Raw genomic sequence first — 20,014 nt, forward strand, 5'->3', positions numbered from 1 at the left:
GAGACAGGGTTTCTCTGTGTAGCCCTGGCTGTCCTGGAACTCACTCTGTAGACCAGGCTGGCCTTGAACTCAGAAATCTGCCTGCCTCTGCCCCCCAAGTGCTGGGATTAAAGGTGTGAGCCACCACTGCCTGGCTTCCATGGGCCACTTCTAAGCTGAATGCTCTAATTCTGTAGACACTCGTGTGGACCCCAGTGACTGCCCACGTTGGAAGCCTGCTTCCTGGTTGCTGGCCATGAGCAGTCTGTTATCTGACACAGCATAAACCACCAACTTCTTCCTCCCTCCCCTTCCTGTCCCCTCCCTTTCTTCTGAGACAAGGCTGGCCTTGAACTTGCTACGTGGGGGGGGGGGGAGAGAGGCCGGCCATCCACTCCTGACCCCCCACTCCCCATTTCCAGAGGGCTGGGATTACAAACACACAGAGGTCCCGTCTGTCCCTGATCCTTGTCACGATGGGGGCAGCCAAGCATAGCTGGGGACATAGAGAATCCAGTGACTGGTTCTAACAGAGGCTCAGAATTCAACTCGGCCGGCACTCACTTATGTATACTCTGGATTCAGATTGTACCTGTAGATCCAGAGACTGCCTGCAGTCCAGGTTGATGGGATTCTTTTGCACGTGACTCACTACACCTAGAATCTGAGCTCCCTGGGGCACCGCAGTTCCTATCACCCAACAATGTCACTTCGCCATCATGCACCAAGCTCTACAAGGACTTGTCCAGTCACCCACTCGCCTAGTGAGAAAGCCATCTTCCAGAACATACTCGCACCCAACAGATACCCTATTCATGTCTGGGATTAAAATGTTTCTCTGAGGGTCTGGCCATTGAACCAGGGCTCCACACTTGTTAAGTGCCCGTTGTTCTATCACTGAATTATACCTCCATTTCTGGAATTCAGGTGGCATGTGTTACCTACACCTTCAGACCCAAAACATAAATTACTTTACAAGTAAATTCTTCTCACCCTTTGTTGTCCCAACTTACTTATAGCAGACATCCAGATTTTTGAAAGAACCAGAGAATGGGATGTATGGTAGGGAGAGTGTGTGTGCGGGGAGGGGGGGGGTCTGTGTCCTTGAAATTGCCATCAAGAGAGACCATAGGCTAGAGTTGCAGCCTCTGGACTTGGAAACCAGGTAGAGTGGTGTCAAATGGCCAGCAGATATTTTGGGTTCTACCTGCTGTGTGTGTAGATGTGAAAAGGTGTATATGTGTTATATAAGTGTGTGCCTGTGTATGCATGGTGCATATGTGAGTGTGCATCTGTGTGTGTATGTGAGTGTGTGTGTATGTGTGTGAGAAGACAGCCTTCTTGTCTTTGGGATGTGAAACAGGGCTGGGTGGTAGAGCGTTTGGGAACAGGGTGGTTTCTCTTCTGAGCCCTCAGTGCCAGAGCAGTGCTAATGACCTTCTGTCCTTGGAATCTCGCACTTCACCGTGAGCATGGGTCAGGAGAACCCAGTCCTGTCAACCTAAGGCTCTTGCTCACTTATGAGAGTGAGCAGAAGAGGCAGTGAGAATCCGAGGGAAATCAGGCACAGCCAGGGCAGGGAGTCGGGGGCGAACTTACGGTTTTGCCGCCCTTGCCAATCACCCGACCAGCAGTTGACGAGGGGACTCGGATGTGGGCCTCCAGCTTCACTTCTTCTTTGGGATTAAAGAAGTTTTCTTCTTTCAGTTTCCCAAAGATCCGTCCCTGAGCCTGAGAACAAGATTCGTCCCTGAGAAGAAGCTGGTGACTGGCCAGCGGCTGGCTGTGCCACTTTGCCAGTGCAAGGGGAAGCCGGGGGGGGGGGGGCCTCAGTGATGGATTGCACAAGGGCTGCTGAACTTCATGGCTTGTGGCTGCCTCCTCTAGGGAACATGTGTGTCCAGGTAGGGCCAACTGGTGAGCCACCACAACTACATTCTTTTTTGTTTGTTTGTTTGTTTGTTTTTTCGAGACATGGTTTCCCTGTGTAGCCCTGGCTGTCCTGGAACTCACTTAGTAGACCAGGCTGGCCTCGAACTCAGAAATCCGCCTGCCCCTGCCTNCCGAGTGCTAGGATTAAAGGCATGCGCCACCATGCCTGGCCACAACTACATTCTTATTTCCATATTCCCAGTGACCATAAGTGTTTGTTTTGCTGCATTGGTTTAAGACTCTCATAACTACCTCACCACTGCAGGCTTAGTTCTCCGGTTACTGAAGGCCGTGAGCACAGTGGTGACAGATATGGCAAGTCTGAACCTGCCACTGTGGCGCTAGGAATCAAACTCACGGCCCTGCATGTGCTGGTAAAGCCATCATTTCGGCATTCGAGTTGGCAGCAGTCAGTGCTGGGGGGCAGGAGGGGACCATCGCTATCTGTAATACTCTGGCTCTATCCCATTACCCAGCAGTAGCACCAGCTACTGATACCTGAGAATCCCAGGATCTCAGAGGGCTGAGGGAAATAATTACAAGGTCAAAAATAAAATAAAATAAAATAAAATAAAGCAAAGCCAACCTGAGCAACCTAGTGAGACCTTGTATTAAATTAAAAAAAAAAAAAAAAACAAAAAAAAAAACCTGGAAGGGGGCTAAGAGAATGGCTCAGTGGTCAAGAGCTTGCTACGCCCTATGTATGAGGCCCTGGGACTGCCCCTGCACCCCCACCCCCACCACAGCAGTCAGCAGCTGGCTCCACCACTTTTCTGCTCCCATTCCTTAGTGACCTCCAGGCCCCCTTTTTTTTCTACAGGTTGCTGCAGACACTTCCTTCTTTCATTGCAAACTAATATTCTTTCATATATTCTTTCACATTTTGTTTTTCCATTACATATTAATACACATTTCTGACTTCTTTAAATTCGTTTTAATTTCCCAGAGGAAGGGACTCTTCCCCCGCCCCGCCTCATGCTGCTAGAATTCACTCAGGGGCTGTCAGAACTTCCACTACATAAGGCTTCTCTTCTGCACCCATGGTAATGCCCACAGCCGGAGAGGCCAAAGACACCCAACAGAATGGATATGGACGACCCACCTTTCTGAGGAGAGAAGGCAGAGCACAGAGAAATGAGGAACCAGGCCAGCGTAGGACACCCACAAGCAGCAGGAGATATGAATACACCTCTGAGCTGTCTGCCCTGGACCCAGAGCCTGCAGGGCTAACATGGTCCTTGGCACTGACCTTGAACTGGGCTTCGGGGGGACCCGTGATGATGACTGTCCTCTCACTGGCATCCGGACCTTCTGCTGGAGCGATCTGTGGTTGCAGGAAAGAGCATGAATGTGGTGATGCCGAGACCCCCCCCCCCCCCGTGGACACCAGCTGATGAGGAAGCCTCTGCCTTCAAGCCCCATGACATTGTGATGCCTCAGCCCTGGTCTTAGGAAGTCATGACCTTAATTCTCAGTATCAAATCTGAGCCACTGGCTGCCCAGAGCAGGTCCGAGCAGGTCAGTAGTTACTGCCGCTTCCTGCAGTGAGCACTCTTCTAGCTACTCGCCTCTCCCTGCAGCTAAGTCCTAGAGATACAGGTTCTGGTAACCCCCGGGGCCTAGAGGGAAGGAAGGGTTAGTCAGCAGCATTGTCCAACCCCTACGTAGTTGCAGGAAAGGTCACCCTGGCTCTAACTCGCAGCACACAGGAGCCAGCTGTACAGATTAGGAAGGCAGAGCAGGTACGCCTGTCAGGAAATGAGGCTGCCTTGGTTCTAGTCACAGCTCTGCAAACCTTTCTCCTTGTGCACTTCCTCCCCCATTCGGGAAGACCAAGCCAGCGAGCTTTTTAACCCTGTGAGAATATAAAGACCTCACCTATAGTTTGGTTGGAGGTATCTGGTGGTTTGAATAAAGTCCTTGTAAGTCCTTGAAGCCTGGGCTAAGGAGCATCAACATGCTGAGTGCTAAGCATAGATGCTCATTCTGCTCATGGGGGCCTTCTTTTCTTTATCTTCTTGGGAAGAGGGGACAGGAACGGCCATCTCTAGGTGCTGTGAGAATTCTCTAGCACTGACAGGAGGCAGCCCGTGGGGACAGGCAGCAACTATCTTACCTTGATGGAGGCGCCAGCAAATCGAGCGAGCTGTTTGATGTGTGCCCCCTTCTTCCCGATGATAGCACCCACAGCCTGGGTTGGGATGAAGAGACTCACAGTCTCCTGCTCCGGGTACTAGAAAAGAACACGCACACAGCTGTCACTCTGACCTGGCGCCTCATGGCCCAGCCAAGTGCCGTTAACAGTCCCAACATGGGAAGGTCTCACTATCTGGGGAGATGGCCAAAATGGCATGTCAGTGGGTGGCCTGGTGCTCTATGGATGAACCTGAGGAGTGATGTTGAACCTAAGCGAGGTTGCATGAGCCTGCAAGGACCTGTGAGCACCCGTGTTTGGGGGCACATGTAGCTGGCTGTCCCTGGGAGCTCAGACACAGATTTGATATATATGTGTCTTGGGTCTTCCTCCAACAACCAAAATGGGTTATTTTGTGGTGACTCAGTGGATTAAAAAAAAAATGTTTGTCATGCAAGCTTGATGGCGTGAGTTCAATCCCTGGTGGAAGGAGACAATTCCTGAATATTGTCCTGGGGGCTGGAGAGATGGCTCAGCAGTTAAGAGCACCGACTGCCCTTTCAGAGGTCCTCAAGTTCAATTCCCAGTAACCACATGGTGGCTCACAACCATGTGTAATGGGATCCGATGCCCTCGTCTGGTGTGTCTAAAGAGAGCAATGGTGGTGTACTCATATTTATAAAATAAATAAATCTGAAAGGAAGGAAGGAAGGAAGGAAGGAAGGAAGGAAGGAAGGGAGGGAGGGAGGGAGGGAGGGAGGAAGGAAGGGAGGGAGGGAGGGAGGGAGGAAGGAAGGAAGGAAGGAAGGAAGGAAGGAAGGAAGGAAGGAAGGAAGGAAGGAAGAAAAGAAGTTGTCCTGACATGCACACGGTGCTGTGGTGGGTATGAGCTTACACATATATAATAATACATAAAATAATAAAAAGTTATTAACCATGCCTGGCCCAAGGACAGAGGGAAAGCTGTCCAGACCATCGTATAACGAGGAACACCACTTCACAAGGTGACTCGCCCTGCTGTGACCAGGCTCCAGGATGGGTACCCAGGATCGGGGGGGGGGGGGCACCTATTCCTAGAACCCCCTGAAGAAAGTCAGAGGCTCTTAGGCCAGGCTGGCAGTATTTGATGCTATGGTGTCTGTCTGTGAGAATGATGTGTCTTTGGTTGCTAGACTTTGACTAAAGAACACCGGCAAAAAAAAAAAAAGTGTGGTCTAGTATATATGCCTGTGTACATGTTCATGTGTGTGCATCCATGTTAGAGGCCAGAGGCTGATGCTGGCGGCCTCCCTCAATCACTCTCTTAGTGTTGCTGGGAAGTACCCTATGGAACCTAGAGCTCACTGACCTAGTTAAGATGACCTAGCCAGACAGCTCTCTTACCACCAGCCCCTCAGTGCCAGGAGCACCCGGCACACCTAGCTTTTATGCGGGTGCTTAGAATTGAACTCAGGTCCATGCTGGTACGGTAAGCACTTTACCAACTGAGCCACATCCCCTGCCTACTGGAGGCTTTTCTTTAGCTTATTAACATTTTCTAATTGGTTTTTCCTCCGTGTTTTTAGTATGTTTTAAAAAGTGTGGCGCATGTGAGAGAGTGTGTGTGTATGTGTGTACATGAGTGCAGGTAACTACAAAAACTGGAGTTACAAGTGACTGAGCCACCTGATGTGGGTTCTGGGAACTTCAGTGTTCTGGAAGAGTAATATGCATTCTTAATGACTGAGCTACAACTCTAGTCTTCTTGTTCTTCAAGGAAGGATTTTACTCTGTATGCAGCTTGAGCTGATTTGAAACTCACTACACAGACCAGGCTTAGCTCAAACTGTTAGCATCACCTGAGAGGCCATAGAGGTAAGGGGGCTCCCAGGGTGGCTTGGTGCTTACACTGTGAGCTGCAAGACTCCTGGGGCAGCCTCGAGCCACAGCAGAGAACATCCACACTGTGAACATTCACAGGCCCAGTCATCAGGGAGTACACAGAGCTGGCTGCAGAGCAGAAGGAACTGGGGAGGAATGGTGGCTGGGGCAGAAATGAGGGGCACTTACGGAGTGATGATGTGGGAATGGGCCGAAATGGTGATGAGGGTACAGACTGGAGAAGTATCCGGAGTGGGTCTGCACAGTAACAAGACATTCAGTGAGTCGGAGTTCACGCAACACATCTATGAGCCAACACCACTATCACATCTACAAATGTGTGCCTTGTGTTCCTACTCTCTGCTCAACTCCCTTTACCATGAAACCATGGGACCCATGGCAAGGTACCACCTGGCTTCTAAGATGCCTCCTGCCCCCTAGGAATGCAGCACACACACTCTCACTGCTCTGACCTGCTTGGGTGGAGACAGGGCTAGTGGCTCCTATTTTATAGGAAATTACAAGTTGTACATTACAAGCAACAGAGAACCCTGGAATAAAACCCAAGAGTTATTCAGAACAAGCAAATGTGATCACTGGAAGACAGACCCGTTAGCTGCATCAGAGATTTCCAGAAGGAATAGAAACTCAGTGGAAAAACTGAAAGCAACAGAAAGGGAAAGGAAACAGACAGACAAAGGCATTGTGTGGGGATGGAGGAGGGCAGATGTGTGGAGGAAGGAGGACAGATGTGGGGAGGGAGGAGGGCAGATGTAGGGACGGAGGAGGGCAGATGTAGGGAGGGACAAGTGGAGTAGGAAGGCAGATGTGGACTCACAAAGCAGAGCTAGCTATTAAGAAAATCAAAGTTGAAACAGCTGTTTTTTAAATTGAATACCTACAATATTTATAAATTTATAATTTTTTACTCTCATAGTGGTCCTGCGAGACATATCTGAGTCCATATTCTTTGTTTTGTTTTGTTTTGTTTTGTTTTGTTTTTGTTTTTCAAGACAGGGTTTCTCTGTGCGGTCCTGGCTGTCCTGGAACTCACTCTGTAGACCAGGCTGGCCTCGAACTCAGAAATCCACCTGCCTCTGCCTCCCAAGTGCTGGGATCAAAGGCATGTGCCACCACCGCCCGGCCCGAGTCCATATTCTTATGGAAAGGACCCTCAGTAAAGTCAGCCAAACTCTGTTAATTAAGTACATTTTACATAAAGTAAAGTATAACCTGTTCTCACTGTCACCACCAGGGAGGGAGGCAGTGACAGGCACAAGGTACCCAGATACCCAGCCCTGCCTGACACACGGAGGTGGGGCTAGAGCTTGAAGTCTGAGGCAAACTGAGGGCCCTGAGCACACGTCAGAATGATGTGCGTGTCTTCCACCACCCGCCTCTCTGGATGGACTCGGCTCCAGATCAAGCTTCACATTATGACCCCTTAGTAACAAAACCAGAGAGAAAAGAAGAGCTCTGAGCTCCCTGGGTGCTTCTCAGGTTCTAGGGAGGGACCCCTCACCTGTGGCATCCTGGCTCATGCCTTGGTTGGACTGAAAGACAGAAAAGGTGTCTCAGCCCACAAGAGGGTACTACCCGACCAGTGGCCTCAGGGAAGCCTCACAATTTGAAGGAATGTGGGTAAAAAGGCTCTCTTGGCCCTACTGCTTCTTGAAGACTCTCTGGGAAGCATGTGGACTCCAGCCCGTGCTCTGTGCATGTCTGGGGCGTGGCAGGTGAGCACAGGGGACAGGATTACTGCGGCTTCTTTGCTCAAATTTCTAACCAGGGAAAAGGAGGCCTCTGCCTGCCTCACCCGAAGCAACTCAGCTCTCATAGCAAAAGTGGTTACTGGGAACTGTGAGTCTAACACCCATGCAAAGCCAAGAACAAATCCACAGCATAGATGGTATTCGGGGGCCTCAAGAGTCCTAACAGGAACAGGGCCAAAATCAGTCCCACCGTAGGACAGCTATTTTTAATCCTTAGTTTGTAAAACAATAATGAGGTCAGATTCCCTTTATGCCTAAGCCGGAGCTGAAGAATTGCTAGAAAGAAAGAATTCTGGATTTAACAACCAGGTCATTTCCTGCGGAGGCTCAGGTCTACGCTTCGGTCTGAATCTCTCTAGCTCTACAATCGGGACCATTTTCCCCGGGTCTGTCCAGACTCAGATGCCTATATCTGATTGTATTTGTTATCTATCCCTCAAAAGCTGCTGAGCACCACCCTGCGGGAGACTTGAAAGAGGGACTCAAGGGGACTTATGGTCTCCTTGGGAGATAAAAGTAAAAAAAAATAACATCAGAGAAGTCTTAAGCCAGGGTGACCAAGATAGGCGAGTGAGCAACCCAGGGCCTTGTAGACCTGGCCTATATATAGACTTGACCTCACGTGCATCTATGAGCCAAAAGGTAAGAGCTGTTTTCAGGAGAGTAAATTGTGAAGCCCAACCGACTCCAGTTTTGAAGAAACTCCATTTTGTGCGAGACCAGGCGCTAAACTCCAATTCCAGGAAGAAAACCACAAAGTCCACTCGAGCAAACATCCCAACAGCAGGGTCAAGGTACAGAGAGACCTGAAGACATCCTGCAGAGAATAGATAACCTGGCCATCCTGTCTGTCAGGTGGTTTTGTCCCTGTGTCTGGTTCCTGCAGATCTCACCAGAGATGCAGTTTTTAAAATATTAATTTGCTGACCTGAATAGAAATCCCCCAAGCTTGCTGTATCCACAATAAATACCCTGCACCCCTAGACTCGGGGCTCTCACTCTGACCCGCTGCGATGGGGATGGTGGGAGTCCTTCCTCACAAGCTTGTAATAACAGACCCTATGCGTTTGTATCAGAATTGGCTCCTCAGTGGTCTTTGGGGTCCCTATGACTTGGGCATAACATAAATGAGTATTTATTTACAACAATGTAGGTTGTAACCAGTGTTCTTTCTGTTTCCCATCTCCCCAAGATGGGAGTTGACAGCATCTAATAGAGTGGGATTTTCAAATTAATATTTCCTCTGGTGATCAGAAAGCAATCTATCAATGACCCAAAGAAGGCAGGATGCAATCACCTATCAAAAAGGCCAAGGCTGTCTTATATATATGTCTGTGTGAGTGAGTGTGTGTGAGAGTGTGTGTGTGTGTGTATACACACAAAAGCTTTATCAGTGTGTGTGCATGGGGTAGTGTTTTTACGAAGGTGACAGCTAGGTGTGGCCCAGTACTGACAAGGGAGAGAGTAGGTCTTTTTCGTACACTGGCCCATTAAAAACTCCCAGTTTGACTCTGCTGACGGGCAGACAGGTATACAGCAGACACACATTTGTGAAAATTCGCAGGAGTCACCACCAGCTCGCCTACTTTCCAGGAAGAATTGCAGGCTGCAAGGTAGAGGTAAGAAATGGGCTGACCCTTGAGTTAGGAGAAACCAGAGGCCAGAGGTATGAAAGTGAGAAAGGAGTATCGAAGGCCGGGATCAGGCTTACGAATTATACTCAAACGTCTCAACAGCTTTGACGTGATGACAGACTCATCCCTGGCTGAAAAGAGAGTAGGTGTTCCCTCTGGGAACCAGGAAAAGCAAGGACTCGGGCAGTTTTCCAAGGTTAGGAAGGGTCACTGTTCTATCCCAGACTGAATGTCTCTGTGCACAGCAGCTTATCCACGGGGGGTTCTCTTAGGACAACGGAGGGACAGGGTTTGGGGGCTGGACACCAAAGCAGAAACCAGAAGCAAAAATGAGAAGCTGGGTCTTTATCCGACTCTCAGCCTAAGATCTTAAGCCTGCCAGCTGCCTTGATCTGCACATACCTGGAGTAGTCTCAGTAGGGTGGGGCCTCAGGAGAAGGCCTATCAGTAAACTCCCCTATGGACTCATTAACATATCCTTTCCAGTTAACTTAGATACATCAAAGTACAATTGAATTTTTTCCAAACAAAAGTTGGCAGGCCAAGGTGTTTTATGAGTAGGATTGGTCATGTCTAAAAGGAATGAAAAAAAACTCAAATAGTAAAAGTTGTCCTTTTCCAATTCATTCTTTGAGGAAAACCACAACAACAAAAGCAAGCTTTCGGTTGAGGCTGACAGAAAGTTCGAATCTACAGCGACTTCCATGGAGACACAGCTGACTAGACTGGGTGAAGCCCAGAAACAGGCTGTGAGACAGGTGGAACTGGGCAAGGTGGTGCGCTCACCCTTGGCGAGGTGGAGGCAGGAGGGTCAGCTGCTCAAAGCAATTCTCAGAGATGGCTAGAGACCAGCCTGGGCTACTAGAGACCCTGTCTCAAAGAATCAAAGCTAAAACAAAGGGCAGAGCTGGATTTCAAACCGACTGATAAAACAGCACATTACTCAATAACTGACTTTGGGAAACTGGCTACACATTTGGAAAAAAATAATGTTAGATCAAGATAAATTCCCAGCTGGGCAGTGGTGGCTCACACCTTTAATCCCAGCCCTTGGGAGGCAGAGGCAGGTGGATTTCTGAGTTCGAACCCAGCCTGGTCTACAGACTGAGTTCCAGAACAGCCAGACAGCCGGGACTACACAGAGAAATCCTTTGCTGAAAAAACAAAACAAAACAAAAAAGATAAATTCACTGTAAAATACATTATAACCACCCCCCCAACATAATCAACAATTGAGAATTAGTATAAGGAAAACATTTTTATAATCTTGGATGAAGAAGGGGCCTTTTTCCTTAGCATGACATTAAAGGCCAAACCCTCAAAATAAAATATCGCATCTTTAGTTTTTATTCATCTATTTCTTTTGCTGAGACAGGGTCTAAGCATGTAATCCAGGGTGGCCCAGAACGTGTGGACTCTTCCCCTGTCAGACTCCCAAGTGCTATATGAGCTGCAATTGACTGATTATGCATCATCCCAGCGCCAATCTGGTCTGAGAGAAAGCCATGGTATTTAAGTTGCATATATCATTTTCAACTGTAATTTGTTAAAGGACTCCCTAACTTTCAGATAGGCTCTACAGGGCTCTTTCTGCAGCCTCTATCCTAGGAATTGATATACCTTTCAGAGTCTTTTTTCAAGACAGGGTTTCTCTGTATAGCCCTGGCTGTCCTGGAACTCACTTTGTAGACCAGGCTGGCCTTGAACTCAGAAATCCGCCTGCCTCTGCCTCCCGAGTGCTGGGATGAAAGGCGTGCGCCACCACGCCCAGCTCCTTTCAGTGTCTTTTAAAGGTGCTAAGGTGGTGATTACAGCTCAAAGCAAAGGGAAAGGATGTGACCTCCACATGCAGGTGCTTCTGCCACATCACACACACACACACACACACACACACACACACACACACACACACACACACACACACACACACAGTTCACTGGTAGCTCCGCCCTTTAGTTTAAGGGTGTTAAGCACCATGTGCTGTACTCCCAAACACCTCAGAAAAGTTTCAGGGAGCAAGGCAGAATGTGCTGTGTATGGAACGTGGTGCCAACTCAGGGTGTGAGCAAAGGGGGTCCCACAGAGTCACCAGCAATGCCTACACCAAACAGCACAATCAGCAAAAAGCTCACCCACAAACTGGATTCTCCCCACTGAAATGGTTTATACAGAGGAGCAACAAAATCTACCCACAAAATATGTCCCTGTGTTTAGAGAAGAATAAGGTGGGGGAAGGCAGCTGCCACATGTTCAGTGTCTTCAGCCTCCATTTGGTAATGTACTAATCTTGAATGATGTTTGTGACTAAGACTGACAAGCGGAAGACATACCATTCACATTCTGCTGAGAATTAAGGCTCAAACATCAGGCAGTGTGCTGTTTACATACAAACACTACTGTGTCGTCCTCTTTCTAAAAACTTTCTTTCTATAGAGTATATTTGAGTTATGGACAAAGGTGGAGATGTGTATCTACTCAAGGATAACCCAGGAATCCTACCTAACATTTGTATTAAATGACTAACACCCATGATTGCTTGAACTAAACTTATTTTTATAAAACGTACCTCAAGTTAATGAACCAGTGAGCAGTTCCTTCCTATGTGGTATGACCCCACGTTTGAGAACGCATGTTCAGTTTTTCCCCACCAGAAAAGCTCTTATTCAAATTACAACCATTCATCAAGACTGAAAATAAAGGGTTTGCCCTTCCTTAACATAGGGGAGTAGCTGTGCTGCCCGGGGGTGTGCTGAGCGCATTGGCCCATGGGACACCCAGTTACTTACAGCAAAGGGGTGATAGGGGGGACTGGGGGGAACTCCACGGGGCCCTGCTGGCGGAGGAAGCACAGACAGTCCTGTCGAAAAGATGCCAAGTGCACTGAGGTTTAGCCCTGGGATCAGATTGGCTTGTTGCTGGGAATAGAAAAGAAGGAAAAAGATAAGGGAGGGAAGCTCGGGAGGCCAGGCTTGCTATGGCCAGCCTCCATCTCCGGCTGCATAACGCTAGCATTTCAGTCAGCTCCACCCTGGTACATGGACTTCCTTACCTCCTACTGAGAGCAGGCGACAAACCCCAGCCTGATTGTCTTCAAAGCTTCCTGGGCAACCTTGGGTATCCCTACATCTTATTGTAGATCAATGTTGTCACTAGCTGCTTTCCTGCTAAATCTTGGCCCCCACCCCACTAATCCTTCTCCCATCCCAACTCTGGACTCTTGTGCCCTGCTGTTTGTCCCCCCTCCCCCTCCTCGGCTTCTAATACTCCCACTTCCTCAAAGATACAAGATGGAGTCACAGGGTTCAGAGCCTTGCTCCTGCCTCACTTGGGAATCAACGACTGTTTAGAGCTGTATTCAGTGTCTGCTATGCTAGTACTCAATAAATATTTGTTGAATGGAAAAAAAAAAAACCAGTCTTTTCTAATTACCCACGGGTGAGTCAGAGCCCGCACTAGCGCTGGCACACAGGCAAATCTCACATCTGATTGGACGATAGTGCCTTTTTGTCACTTAGCTGCAGCTTCAAGATCATGTTACTTCACATCTCAACCTAGTGCTGGAGGCGGAGAAATGTCTCTTAAGCTGGCCTGTACCCAGCCCGCCCCAACCCTTGGCTTCCTGAACATGAAGCAATCATCTTAGATTTTTGTGTTTGTTTCTCTGTGGGTAAAGTCACCCTGGAAAGTGCCCCTTTATGTAAGCATGCAGAAGAGCAAACTTGGATCCTTCACCATCACCTCGAGTTGTATGTTAGGACCTGGTGATTTTGCGATTTTGCTCACAGAGCACAGATTTGGCACGGATATCTAGTGCCATGCTCTGATACGGTGATGTGAGGGGCACTTACGCCTCTTCTGAGAACATCCAGATTCCATGGGAAAGAGATGTTCAGCAAAGTTCACAAGAGCTAGATGGCTAGACGTATCTGCACGGAACGTATCTGCACAGGAGGATGCTCCTCTCTCTCCCTCCTCCCTGTCCTGTCCTACGATTACTGTGTTTTATGGGGTGATCAGGTGGGACTGGAGAGGTGTGGGGATGGACTGATGCCCCTGTACAAAGTGCTGCTGTCAGAGAGCTGGGGCTGCACCAGGTCACTCTGGCAACATTTGCTTCTCTGTGAGATGTGGGGGATGAGGTAATAGATGAAGATTCAAATGAAGGCCAATGAGTTAATATTGGCTGACCCTTTCCATTCTCAGAAAATTATAATGAAAAATGAAAGATTTTTCACTCTTCCGAGTTGAGCTTTGCTGATGAATAAATATTTTTAGACAATTACAAAGTGAGAATTAAGTAACAGGAAGAATGTATAGTTCTCTACAAGTGACATAGAGCATTCAAGTGGGTGACAGCATTTACTAGGTGAACTTAGCGTGCCACCCAGCAAGCAAGAGATGCCAGTCAGAAGTGAGCCCCTTCTCTCCCACAGGCAGCCTGAAATGCCAGCTTCAAATAGCCCTCAGCTTTAGTCCCTGAGCAGCCTAGGCTAGACAAGGTCTCTACGCCCTGTGATGGCATTTGTTTTTGACCCTGCATAATGAACTGTAGGCCTTATGTATGCTGCACACATACTACCACAGAAGAACACCTCCAGCTCAGTGGATATATTTGAATGAATGAATGAATGAATAAATGAAAAAGGTTCTCACTATGTATCCCCAGCTGGTCTGGAACTCATTGTGTAGACCAGGCTGGCCTCAAACTCATAGACATCCACCTGCTTCTGCCCCTCAGGTTCTGAGATTAAAGGTATGTACCTGGCTAAACGATATGCTTGAGCTTTTAAAGAGAGAAAGCCCGACAACATTGTTCGCGCTTAGAAACCAGGGGAACCTACTTTGCTGGCCCTATTACTTTGATTCTCGTGTTCAGCACCTGATCACCTGCATGCTCTGCACACACACGAGCCACCCCACTCTGACCGCTTCCTTTTCTAACACAGTGGCCCTGAGCATCACTGCCCTCTATGGTCTGGATGGTACAGTTTCATTGGCTCACACTGACTTGTGTTTACCACAGTTTTCCTGATGGTTTCTTGTTTTGATGCCTTTCTCCCAGGAAGCCAGAAGTTTTTCACATCCCCCAAGGCACTTCCCCATCAACGGAAGGACAGCTATCCTTACAGAGCTTATGTCCTGTCTCAGTTTCGGGAAAACTAGCCGAGATGGAAGTTGGGGGATTCTTACATTAACGGCCAGCATGTCGTTTTCAAAGGCCTCTCGCAGTTTCTTCATAATCTCTATCTCAGCACTGGCACAGGCTTCAATGGTGCCCTTCACGGTGATGGTTCTCTCGGGGTTATAGATGCTCAAATCCTGCAAGCTGGCCGGTGGAGAAGACAGGAAAATAAAATTCCAGACCACACACACACACACACACACACACACACACACTGGTAAAGATAGACTGATTTCTCCTAACACTCCTGCACTGAATGCCTGCTATCTAAGTCTTACTAGTGACATTGGTCATCTGTATGTATATGTGAGGGGAAGGGGGTACTGTGGCCTGAACCTAAGGCCTCACTCGTGCTGGGAAAAGCCTTCTACCCCTGAGCTGTATCCCCAGCCCCAAGTCTTACCTTAGGTTTTGAGAAAAGTCTCACTAAGTCTCCCCTTCAGTTCACTGTGCAGCTAAAAATGCTGCCCTTTCGACTTTTGGTTCAGTCATCTCCTGAGAGCCTAGATCACAGACCTGACTAATTTTTATTTTGAGAATTTCATGGTGCCGGGGATGGAACCCAGGGCCTCCCTCGCATCAGTGGATGCTCGGCGGGCTATGTGACTACACTGTGGATCTGCTTCCCATGATGCTCAGGGTAATGATGGCACAGCTGAGTGTATTCCCCTCTGAAGACAAGCGGGGGATAGGAACACTAACACCACTCTCTCTCCTGCACACGGTCAGTCAGAAGGGGGTCGCTTACGATGAGATGGTTATCTTGGTCCCTGTCTCGTGTTCTATTTTCTTCAGATTTCTGCCTTCTTTGCCAATCAGTCTTCCAACGAAGCCGTTGTGGGCCAGGATTTTCAGAGGGACCTCCTCAGCCCTGAAAAGACAGAGAGGGCCCAGCAGTAGGACAGCTGCCGTCTTAGCTCCCAAGACTCAGGAAGCCCACTCTTTATGAATGGAAACCCAATTTTTCAAGCTCTTTTCCAATCTCAGCTTACGAATTCTGACTAAAAGGAGCCACACAGCGGTAATTCCACTTCCATTTCCTATTTGCTGGTAGCTAAGTGGGTCAGACCTGGCTGGAGGAAATGAAAAAACAACCCCACATAATCCAGCAATCCCAACTTCTGGGTATATATCAAAAAATAAAAATCTTGCGCGTTTTCTCTCTCTCTCTCTCTCTCTGTATGTATGTATGTATGTATGTATGTGTATATATATATATATATATATACACACACACACACACACACACATATATTGCATATTAATAACTGTATCTACCTCTCTATACGCTCATCTACCCGTGGTGATCTTCTATCACTTCTGTTCCTCCAGAGAATTCTGAGTATCACAAGCATGATCCTTTATTGAGTAACTCACTTAGCTCTTCATCTTACAGCACTGACTGGTCCGGGCACCGTACAAACTTACAGTTTGGTCTCATCAGCCTCCTTCTGCATAATCTCAAGAATCATGCGGCATGCTTCAGATGTCCCTTCTGGGGTGGCGTGGATTGTGACAGGCTTCTCTGCAGCCCCGGAGTTCTCCTTCCGGTGGATGTCTACCCTATAGGAAAAGAATTGGGAGCCATAACGCAGCAGCAGCAGCATCATCGGATAGGGCCCAGGCATGAGAGAGCACATCCCCAGCCGATACAGTGAGGACAGAGGAAGGAAACACCATTAGCACACTTGCAGCTGACGCTGCTGAGTGCAAGGGGGGCTCGTGCCTTTCTGACAGGCGTGCTGCTGGAGCAAGGCATCCAGCCAACCTGGGAAGAGCCAGTTTGGTTAATGAGGTATTCTTGGTAGCCTTTCAAAGGCCTGTAGAAGCGGAGGGTAAAATGAGAAGGGAGCCGCACAATGGAACCAAATTCCAGCACGCTTTACACATCTGAGCATCGACAGAGGACAGAGGCGATCCTTTCTCTGACTTCCTAAGCTTTGGGTTTGCTTTCTGTTGCTGTCTGCCGTCTTTCAGGCTCTTAAAACTAATGGCCTAAAAGTCTGATGACTTTATCAGCCCTCTGGGTCCTGCTTGTTTTTAACTTTTGGAATCGCAGAACGGATCACAGCCTGTTAGAAGGAACCCAGCCTCCAGCCTACTGCTCAAGCTGGCACGTATTTTGAGAACTAGTAATTTCACTTCTCTGAAACTTGTTTCCTTTTAAAGCCACCATCCACAACTTTTGGAATCAGAACATAGGTAAGTAAAAATTACTTTATAGTGGTGCAAGCTTGGGACAGGAGGAGCTGGTTTTTAGATTAAAAGGGACATCAGGCCACAACTTATTTCAGCATTCCTCCAAGGGGTCTGCACACTGGGTCACACAACATCAGTGTCTGCAGCTGGGGGTGCCCCAGACTCTGGAGGAAACTCTCTCTAGGATTACAGGGCACTCACTCAATGGCTGGAATAAGCTGTACTGGCTTAGCTAAGAGCACACAGCCACAAAGCCAGACTTTATTGCTTGCTGAGGCCGTGACCCAGAGATGGCGATGGAGATGGCCACACCAAAGCTGACTTGGCAGGAGGAAAAAAGATCTCGGCTCCTGTGATGTTAGCATAAAGGACCATCCTTCCTGGACGTCCTCAGTGTTCTCTTCACTCATCACAGCCCCCAGCCTGAGGTGAGCGTTGTTAGCCCACTGAACGCAGCGCAGTCCCACACGGCTCAGCCTCCCACTATGGCAACGGACTGGAGCATGGCTTAGATGGGATGCAGGCGACCCCTCAGAAGGAAGCAGAGGAAACACTGGAGACACGTACCGGGACTGGGTCTGCTTAGTGATGTTCTTTATGGTCAAGCCCTCCTTTCCGATGATGGCACCAACAAACTGGGTGGGGACCAGGATCCGCAGCGGGAAATCAATCTGTCTGGCCTGAGAAGAGCTCCCGGGGCCGTGGCCTTGTTCCCGGGCTCGATGAGGGGGTGAAGGAGAGCTCACCTCTTCATCGGGGATGTAGGAAATCTTGAAGGAGTAGTCCTCAAACTGATGGCCACTGAGCTTCTCAATAGCTCTGAAATACAGCAGGGTAGGAAAGCTTATCAGAGTGACTGCAGAAGGCTCACTCATCTTGCTCACGGGCCAACTATGCCTGTGCCAAGCACTAAGGATACAGAGGTGAGCAAGACAAACACTACCTTGGCCCCTGCAGTGTCAGGTAACAAAACGAAACAAGCTCTTGCAGTATTTAGACCAGTGACTTAGATACAATTCTGCACCTCGCTTTTCTTTCCCCGCTCACCAAATAAGGGTCCAAAATTATTATTTTCTTTCTAGTTGTAGCACATCTTCACGATTATTTTAATCATATCACGAAAATTTAAAAATATTTGAGACATTTAGGAAGCTATTTATTCCATGCCTTCCCTATCTTTATTATATACACTATTTACTTAAATTAAACTGAATATATTATTTTTAATCCTTAAAATCCAGCTGACAGTCTATAAACATTTTACATTTTGATATAATTCAATGCCCTCTATGGCTTCATGTAACGTTTACTGTGGAGCTTCCCTTTGGAGTTTGTAAATTATGCCCAACTCTCAAAAGTCACACATGTGGTCATGGATACCTCAGAAGTTATAGCTCCTCCTCTGGGGCAGATACCCAAAGATTAGAAGGCCCGGGGTCCATCTGGCAACATATCAATATTTACCACTCTATAGATGTTAGTTTATTTATGCCTTTGATCCTCAAGGTTATAGATTATCTAAAAATAACTATTATAAACAACAATTCATTACTGTATTTAAAAATTATATGTGAAGTGGGACAGTGCCTTTATAACATTTCTGCAGCAATTCTACGAGGGTAATGCTGAGACTGCAAATTTATTACAAAAATCTTCAGAGTTCAATGAAGGTGAGAGAGCACTGTGTAGATACCACCCAGGTGGCACTGGGCTATGGATGTGTTAGCCAGTGATGGCACAGGCGGCCAAGCTTCACAGCACATGTGCCCACACTTTTAACAATGAACAATTAGCCGGGTGTGGTGGCGCACGCCTTTAATTCCAGCACTCGGGAGGCAGAGGCAGGCGAATTTCTGAGTTCGAGGCCAGCCTGGTCTACAAAGTGAGTTCCAGGACAAGCCAGGGCTATACAGAGAAACCCTGTCTTGAAAAGCCAAAAAAANAAAAAAAAAAAAAAAAAAAAAAAAAAAAAAAAAAAAAGAACAATTAACCAACCTTCTGAAGACTGATGGCATGAAAATGGGCAAACTATGTCTTCACAGGGGCCGTGAGGTTAATATCTCAGGGATAGGTATGGGCTATTCCACAGTCATGAAGTACGGAGACCTGTTATACTTCCAAGTTACACTGCCAATGAGGCACTTCAAGGACCTCCTACCAGAAGGACCTTCTTAGCTAGACATGATGATATACCTTCCCCCCAAAAAATAAATAAGAGCCCAAAAGATAAAAAAAATAAAAGAATCTTGGCTTTTGCCATTACTTTAAAAACTTACTCCCAATCTACTAATAGTAAACTCAAAATTAATCATTATTGGAGCATCAGAGTCATAAATGAGAGTAGAGAGTTCAAGCCAGGCACGTGGGTGGAACACTCCCACATAACTAACACGGAGGTGAGTCCTCGTTTTAATATCACACATAGGAAAACGGTTGTTTTATTCTCCATCAGTGAGTGTGGATTGGAAGCTGTGCACATCCCTCATGGAGAACAGAGCATGCTCCAGGTAAAACGGCCCCATAAAGTCTGTCAAAGCAGAGTCTATAGGTTCAGCAGCATAAGGCTGGTCCTCCCTTCCTGACCCGGTTCCTGTCTTTGTTGATGCCAAGGCTCAGCACTGTTCAGGGCAGTCTCTGTACCATCTCCAGTAGCCTGCTGTGAGCTCCATGGGGTTGTACTGACACACCAAAGCAGCAAGAACCCCTGGAGTTGTACAGGCATGTCTGAGAGGACACGGACTGGCTGGTATCTGTCTTCTCGGCAAAGGTCTCCAGATGCCACATTCAAAGGACACCAAGGACAAACCCAATAACCCTGCGAGGAAATGAAACCAAGCACACTTACAGCTTTGCCTCTTCTCTTGTCATATAGGTGACGTTGACAACGGCAGTTTCTGTATCTGTGTTGACTAGGAGAAAAGTAACAACTGTATCATCATTTAAAAGTAGCTCTCATCCCGGGGGCCAAGGAAGGATGGGAACTGCAAAACACTGCATCATCTTAACGGTAGGTATGCACGTCTCTGTGTCTATTAATGTGTACCTGTAGGATTTGTAAATCAAATGCACGGAACACTCTGTAATCAGCTGCACATATAATATGCTGCCCTCTACTTCATGTCTTCTGTAAGTACCCAGGAAGCATGTGCATGTGGATTATCTGTGTATTTATGTATTTTTACTTTTAATATTCACATAGAGTTGCAGGAAGGAAGCAGGGCATGGACTGCCTCGTCCTTAGCCCCTTGGGAATGTGCTGTGTCCAGCCCTGTCATCCTAAGTGCCGCCAAGTCACCTCTGTTGTTGTAAACACTATTTGATC

General features: G+C 47.8%; 1 protein-coding gene across 1 annotated transcript in view; it reads right to left on the reverse strand.

Annotated features, from left to right (window-relative positions):
• The window catches only part of Igf2bp2 (insulin like growth factor 2 mRNA binding protein 2), a 100,773-nt gene that overhangs the window by 3,142 nt on the left and 77,617 nt on the right, over positions 1–20,014 (reverse strand). Inside the window, exons 5-14 of the mRNA XM_021209951.2 lie at positions 19,538–19,601; positions 17,260–17,511; positions 15,922–16,056; positions 15,242–15,364; positions 14,502–14,637; positions 12,098–12,226; positions 6,095–6,163; positions 4,028–4,144; positions 3,161–3,235; positions 1,579–1,710 (exon numbers count right to left, since the gene is read on the reverse strand). Of these exons, the coding sequence (XP_021065610.1) occupies positions 1,579–1,710; positions 3,161–3,235; positions 4,028–4,144; positions 6,095–6,163; positions 12,098–12,226; positions 14,502–14,637; positions 15,242–15,364; positions 15,922–16,056; positions 17,260–17,511; positions 19,538–19,601 (1,232 nt within the window). The remainder of the gene's footprint in view (positions 1–1,578; positions 1,711–3,160; positions 3,236–4,027; positions 4,145–6,094; positions 6,164–12,097; positions 12,227–14,501; positions 14,638–15,241; positions 15,365–15,921; positions 16,057–17,259; positions 17,512–19,537; positions 19,602–20,014) is intronic.

This window comes from Mus pahari, chromosome 12 (genome assembly GCF_900095145.1).
Source record: "Mus pahari chromosome 12, PAHARI_EIJ_v1.1, whole genome shotgun sequence".
Taxonomy (NCBI): Eukaryota; Metazoa; Chordata; class Mammalia; order Rodentia; family Muridae; genus Mus; species Mus pahari.